The following is a 6,989-nucleotide window of genomic DNA, read 5'->3' as shown; positions in this document are numbered from 1 at the left end:
TTTTCAAATAAAGATAAAAATGCTCGCTATGGTGCTTAGGAAAATTTATGAGAAGCAAATAATCCAATCTTGTCACAATTTTTCTCTTAGGTACATATTCACAGTAATCCTGTAGAATTTTTTAGAAGATAGCAAAATTCATGTTATGTTGTTGTAGGATTAGCTACGTATCAATCATAAATTCCTATGATTCTACTCCCATAGAACGTTTTCGACATGAGAAGCTGTTGAGGATTTTCGAGAGAGTAATACGGCCTCCAATCATAAAACAACTACAAATTTTATCGGATTAATTGTTACATTTTTTGGAAAGCCGAAAGGGCCTAAAATTAGCATAAATTGATGTGTTATGGCTTGACATAGGATAAATTTCATGTCAAGTTTTTAAGTATTTTTTTCGCAGAAAAAGTTCGTAAGTATTTTAATTATTGCATTTAATTTTGATTTTTCAACATTAAGAAAAGAAGGAAGCATTAGATCGACCGGCAAATAACGCTGCAATTACTGGTACTGTGTGAATAGGAAATTCTTCTAGCATACACGAGTCTTGCATGGATCGAGAAGAGGAAAAGAGCGTGACAAGCTTCTGCGCGCGCATCGCCACCGGTGAATCAAACTACCGTGGGCAGCCGGGCGGCCGCGACCACGGGCACCGCGTCCCCGCGCGCGAGGATGGAGCGGTAGATCTCGACGAGCGCCTTCTCGTCGTACTCCCTCACGAGCGGCCGCGAGAACGGCTCCCCGGCGGTGCAGAAGGGCGCAGCACCGTAGCCGGCGACGGCGGCGGAGGACGCGAGCCGGAGCATGGCGTTCACGTAGGCGTCGCGGAGCCGCGCCAGCCACCGCCGCGGTGAGAGCGCGCGCAGGAGGCGGCATCCGAGGCCGCCGGGCCGGCGGCGCACGCGCCACCCTCTCCGCCGCCGGCCCGGCTGCGCCGCGGCATCTTCAGCCCCGCCGCCGCCGCCGGAGCCGAGCTCGGCAGTGGGGAGTCGCGGGCGGCGCTGCGCCGCGGCGGCGTCGAGGCGGTCGTAGCCGCGGCGCTTCCAGTAGGCCTTGATGCCGCCCTTGTAGGTGGAGCCGGCGGCGCTGGGCATGGCTGGCCGCGCACTGGTTCTTGGAGAGGCTGGTGAAGTTCAGGTGCCGAGCTCGAGTGCTGTGTAGAAATGGTGGGGGTGATGTGTAATGGGAGGGAGGGGAGGAGTAAGCAGCTGCACTTATATCAGTGTCAAGTCTAGCACTTAACTTAGTTCGGTTTGACACAATTTTAACTTCGACATTCATATAAAATCTAAATTTTATTTAATAAAATAAAGTGATCGAAACATTTATTTTGTATTCAAAATAAAAATCAAATAACTCAATTGAATACCCTTAATCTACTGTAGTTTTAAATTCTGAATTTTTTTAAGCTAAATATGACTAGCTCCAAAGAGTCTTTAGATCAGTATCAATCAGATCCTAAATAATCTGTAGACAAAATATACCACTGCTCCTACACAAAATATACCGCTGCTCGACTTTACCAATTCTATTGGCATCTTTTGGAATTTATTTTGGCACCATTTTGGTAGTTCCAATTTGCCAAAATACCTGCCCAACTTGGCGTGATGAAATACCGCCCAATTCGCCGACATGCCACCTAATTCGTACAATTTGTTTATTGTGTGAAGAGTGTGGCAGCGAGGAGCTTCTTTGTTATCTAATGTACAGCGGTCGGAAAGAACTTATTCAGCGGCAACAATTTTATATAACCAGCATGGATGGGTCGTTGATAGTGGTGATGTTCTGCAGAGATTTGTGGATTATCAGCTACCAGCTTAAGGTCTGTTTATTTCAGATTATTTCTGGCTTCTGTTTCTATTAGAAATATAGAAGTCTAAACAAATAGGTTTGTTGAAAAGTGGTTTCTGGATAAGTCAGAAATCTGTTTTTGAAGAAATAAATTGGAAATGAAGAGTAGCTTTTCTGAGAAATAGTGTGGTGAGAAGTAAAAAAATATTGTAAAATCTAACAACTAAAATCCAAAAATAGTTTTTCAGAAAAAACAAAAACATCTTTTTTTTTCAGAAAAATCAGAAGCAGAAGTCCAAACAAACATGTTCTTAGTGTGATGATGTTGAATGAATTTAGTTATTTAGCAGGAGTTATTTAGCAGTAGAGATGTGGTACATCCAGATTTTTTGTCTTTTTTTATAACTTCCTACAGACTAAAGCTCATGTACAAATCTTTAATCCATGGTTGGAATTATAGAGAGTTGCATTTGACTATGCTAAGTGTATATTTTTTCAAAGTTTGCTTTGGCATTTTTGGTTGCTTTCTACAAGAAGCTAAACAGAGAAAAGCAAGAGAGCTGCATTTGACTATACCGAGTACACATTTTCAAAGTCTGCTTAGGCATTTTTTGTTGCTTGGCACACGACGCCGGACTTGTTCATGGTCATCCTACGACATGGGTATCATGGACCATTCGATTTGTCTACGATAAGTGGGCTTTGGGCATCTCCGATGCTCTACGGTGACGGCTGCTTAGAAGTAGCTTCGTTGCTGGCTGCCGCGATGATGTTGGAGGGAGAAGATGCCAATACTTAAGCATCGATGCTTCATTAAGCAAAACCGTGGCATGGGTGCTTGTGAGTTTGTTGGGTTACATGATAACTTGATTTAAAAGATAGGGTGTTGCTATTTTTTCAACAGCCTGCATTCTTCTTCTTTTTTTCAATAGATGGTTGTGAGCTATTGATGTGCCGTCTCATAACCTTTCTTCAACTTCCGCCAAAAGCAAGCAACTTCGTCTCTCTCTTCTGGCTCATGTCGATGCGCTCGCTCCCTCTCCCCATTGGTCTTCCTCCGTTTTTTACAACGTCCCCGCCGTTGAATCTACCGCTATCGACCACTCCCATGCTAAGCAGTGGTACCGTCGTTCCCACCCCTGCCCCGACTCTCCCCAACTGGATGCCATCTACCACCCACGACCAGTGGTGTCCTCACCATCTCGCCACCCTGCCTCCATGCCCATCACCACCATCGGGTCGGTTGTAAGGATCGGTGACGTTCTAAAAGAGATGAATTAGGACACTTAAAACTATTTAACTCCAAAAACTTCAAAAAAAAAAACTTTTATCAGTTTCTATCTAAATGTGATCTAGGTTTATCTAGTGTGTCTACTCTACCGTTTAAAAGGGTTGCAAACTACTCTATAAAGGTAAATTATAAGTATGTAAATGTGAAACATAAATAAGATAGAGAGAGTAAACTTGATATAAGATATTTTTATCCCGTGATATTGATGGCATAAATGTCACTCCTAATCTATGTTAGAGCTCCACTAAGAATATGCTCCCAGTCGCTAAGACTCTTCTGATCATGGCTCTTAGGCCATAAAGCCACAAAGATAAGGTTCACATCAAGCCTCTATTCCAGTCACTTGTCGTCATCTTCAGTTCTTAGCTTGAGTCACTAAGGCAAGGTTCTTCGCATCCCCGTACAAACTTCTTGTTACCACTCCACATCAAGTCAAAGTGTCAACAAGCTTTAGCCACCAAGACCCAAGGTGTCAGCGAGTCACCAAGACTTAAAGATACCGGCGTATCTCTAGATACATGGTAGGATCACTCTCTGATCCACTCTCTAGGCAGCAACAACTCTCTTTAAGTCTATTAGCACTGATCACTCTCTAATCTTATGTTTAATTATCTTGGATGATCACTTTAAACACTTTGATAGCTTAGATATCTTCTCAGGTGTATATGAGGTACTCTAGACTCTAGCCCCTTCAAATGACCTAGTGGATAGGTATTTATAGCCTCAAACCCTTAGACTAGTCATTGCTCTAATGGCTCACCTTTTTTTATACACCGGATGATCCGATGTAAACAAATTATACTCACTAAAATATTCAGTATGTACACCTTTCAAAAACTAGTTGTCGGAATCTCACTCAAACTATCTGTGAACACCAAATGTTCCAGCGTGTTCACCAGCTTCATCGCCGGACCATCCAGCGTGTACACTTGAGCCAAACTGCGTCACTTCTCTTTATGCAAAATACTCTGGTGTTGCCTTGCTTCATCGTCAGACCATTCGGCGTGTTCAACCACACCAAACTGGACTTTGACATCTTCTTTGTAATAAATACTCCGGTGAAACCTCTGGCATGCATAGCATCAAGCACCGGACCATCAGACGTGTGTCTTCCTTGAACTTCATGTGTCTTCCTTGAACTTCAACACTGAAATGCTCAGGCATGCACATTTTCATATCATCGGATCATCCGGTATATTCAAAATAGTTAGACATAAATACTCCGACGTTCATAACTCTTGTGCGCCAGACCTTCCGACATTAACAAAATTTCTAGTACTTGTCCAATTCAAACGATATTTGTTCCAGCTGTAGTGGCTTCTTTATGTATTGCATATATGAGATCTAATAAAGTATATACTTGATACACATGTTAGTTCTATTAACTATATTGCTATTAATCATCAAAATCATATATATATATATATACTAAAATAAATTTTATAATCTTTCTAAGAACATATTTTCTGCACCAGCCTGCCGCTCAAGATCCTCTCTCTAAGCCCAACGACAGGTGAATCCCCCTCCTGAAGCTAAACCCCTCGCTAACCTATCTATAGTCGCGTTCACACGCATCGACTGAGAGGGGCAGTGATTTTAGGCGGCTGAACTCTAGAAGGTGTGTAAAAGATATGCTTGTGTCGGAGGTTCAAGTTCGTAATTGGATGCTTGATGGCATAGAAACTCTCTCCCTACCAACTTCGTTAGCGCTCTCGCAGTGGAGATGAGCTCAGATGTTGGTCATATTTATAATTAATCAGCCAACTTGATTTGTTGCCACGTCATGAGACACCATTTTGTGTTTATTTTTTCCCCTAACGGGATTAGGAACCACTACGGTGTTGGGAGCTTTCTTTCTTTCATTTTCTTTTCTTTTTGAATGGATGCTGGAGGTTTCTTGAGAGGATGCCAAGAGCAAATTAAACAAACCTTTGCACCGGACTTGTAGCCTTGTAGGTTGCCAGTAAACTCGTCGAATGTAGACGAGGAATGCCGCATTGAGGAAATTACCTGAAAGCAGGGCATGAAGCGACGGATGCATCTCCGCCGGGTTGCAACTTGCAAGCACGAGAACCGGCACTAGATCCTGCCATGAGACCCGGTCATGATTTGGCACCACGCCGCCGACCACCCATCAAATGCGCGTCGCATTTGTGTGCGTGCGCCGGCTGCCTTTCGTACTCTGCCTGCCGGTCCCTGCACCCATGTGTTTTCACGCATCAAATGCTCGTGCCCGGGACCCGCCCACGTACCAACCGCGCCGAGCAAGAAGAGATCACGCACGGTCGTGGATCGTAATGGATGGGATCCGTTGGTGTAATAACCAGCCGCCGAGCCGCGACCTGTACCGCAGCGCAACTCCGCAAGTACTCCGGCGTCCAGCCTTCAGGTGCGCGGGTACGGACTCGTCAACTCAGCTTGTTGGTACTCGGATCGAGAGCTAATTTAGAGGGCTTAACTTCTTCTTTCTTTTTCTCTTTTTTCCCCCTCCTACTCTCATTTTCTTCCTCTTTCTTCTTTCTCTTTCATAAAAACTCTTATTAGAGCATTTAAAGGCTCTTAATAGTATTTCCAAGGGTAGATGATCAAGCCTCCGGCCCGTTGAATCCACGCCTGTTGTGAGCTTCTGCACTGCTTATTGTCCCGCCCATTAAATCAAGTTGATCTCCTTGACTCGCTTGACATTTATACGATTGGATCACGTCGGTTGAATCTTGATTGCGATCCATAGCTAGTCATGTAAAAGTCGAAGTTGTTGGTTGGACTTTTGTAGTATTTTTAATTTAAGTGTTTGTTATGTATTTTTCAGTAGTATTATGTGTGCTTGATCATGTAACGAACGAGCATGTGGCTCACTGGTAAGATATATGAAAGTGTCTCCACCGGTCTAGAATTCAAACCCTGGTTCACACCTTCTTGTAAAGGTCTTCAAAGAAGACCGGATAAAAAGAGGCCTATTTAAAAAAAAGTTATGTAATATATCTGAAGAACCATATACTGACTGATATGCTCAATATCAGAAGTACCATGTAGAAGCAATATTAGAAGTTTTTTATGTTGCAACTAAATGTTAATTGGGCTTTTATGTTACCACGTAGTACTGATATGCTTCTTATGTTGTAACTAGCATGACCATTTGATTGTGATTATAACTTTAACAAAAAGGACCTTGAGGATCTCTCTCTCTCTACACATATATATATATATACACAACTAGTTACAACTATAGCCTGTCAATTGTAACTGTGATACTCCTACAATTGTAAGTAACATGCAAAATATGTTGCAACTGTGCAAATGAGAGTTACAACTTAAGCATAAATATGTAAGGTTTTTCAATGTCAATAAGCTACAACCAGTTGCAACTAACAATTGTTATTAATCTTTATAACTTACAACCATGGAACTATAAATCTACCAATGTCGCAACTACTGTATGGTTTTGAAATGCAACTGAGAATTAGTGAAGAGTGCAACTATTGTCATCCACACCCGGTCATCCAGGGTTCAGCTCCTCTCAAGGTTCAGCGCGTAGGTGGTGGAGTAGTGCCCTGTCAGCCCACAATAACCACAATTATGTCCGGGTTACGTTCTCTGCAGCTTGCATGCGCTTGTAAGTGATTGTACTTTGTCTTCCTTATACTGTTGCTTCGTGCTTGCGTTTGCCCGATTTTCGGCCTTTAGTTTGTGACATTGGTGGTACATCTTTCAAGTATAAGACATTCCGTTTGTGCAGCCATGGAAGCATTCCAGCAGAATTAGGATAGAACAAGATGAGAATTTGAGATTGAGGTGTAAAACATGCACATCATACTTGGAAATATTTAGACTGTCAAAAACAGTTGTGTGTATAGAGCTCAATCACCAAAACCCACCGCTGCAGGCAGGAACTCATCTGCAACTTCTG

At 42.8% G+C, this 6,989-nt stretch overlaps 1 protein-coding gene across 1 annotated transcript; it reads right to left on the bottom strand.

The window, feature by feature from the left end:
• Nucleotides 1–490: 490 nt before the first annotated feature.
• On the bottom strand, nt 491–1,174 carry LOC133885415 (uncharacterized). The gene has a single exon (XM_062325125.1). The coding sequence runs from the start codon at nt 1,092–1,094 to the stop codon at nt 612–614; it is 483 nt and encodes a 160-aa protein (XP_062181109.1). The 5' UTR covers nt 1,095–1,174; the 3' UTR covers nt 491–611.
• Between the last annotated feature and the right edge of the window lie 5,815 nt (nt 1,175–6,989).

This window comes from Phragmites australis, chromosome 11 (genome assembly GCF_958298935.1).
Source record: "Phragmites australis chromosome 11, lpPhrAust1.1, whole genome shotgun sequence".
Lineage (NCBI taxonomy): Eukaryota > Viridiplantae > Streptophyta > Magnoliopsida > Poales > Poaceae > Phragmites > Phragmites australis.
This window is presented reverse-complemented; position numbering and strand designations above follow the sequence as displayed.

What these genes read in the sequence shown, in the direction of transcription:
- LOC133885415 (XM_062325125.1), bottom strand. Translation starts at nt 1,094, where the DNA reads ATGCCCAGCGCCGCCGGCTCCACCTACAAGGGCGGCATCAAGGCCTAC.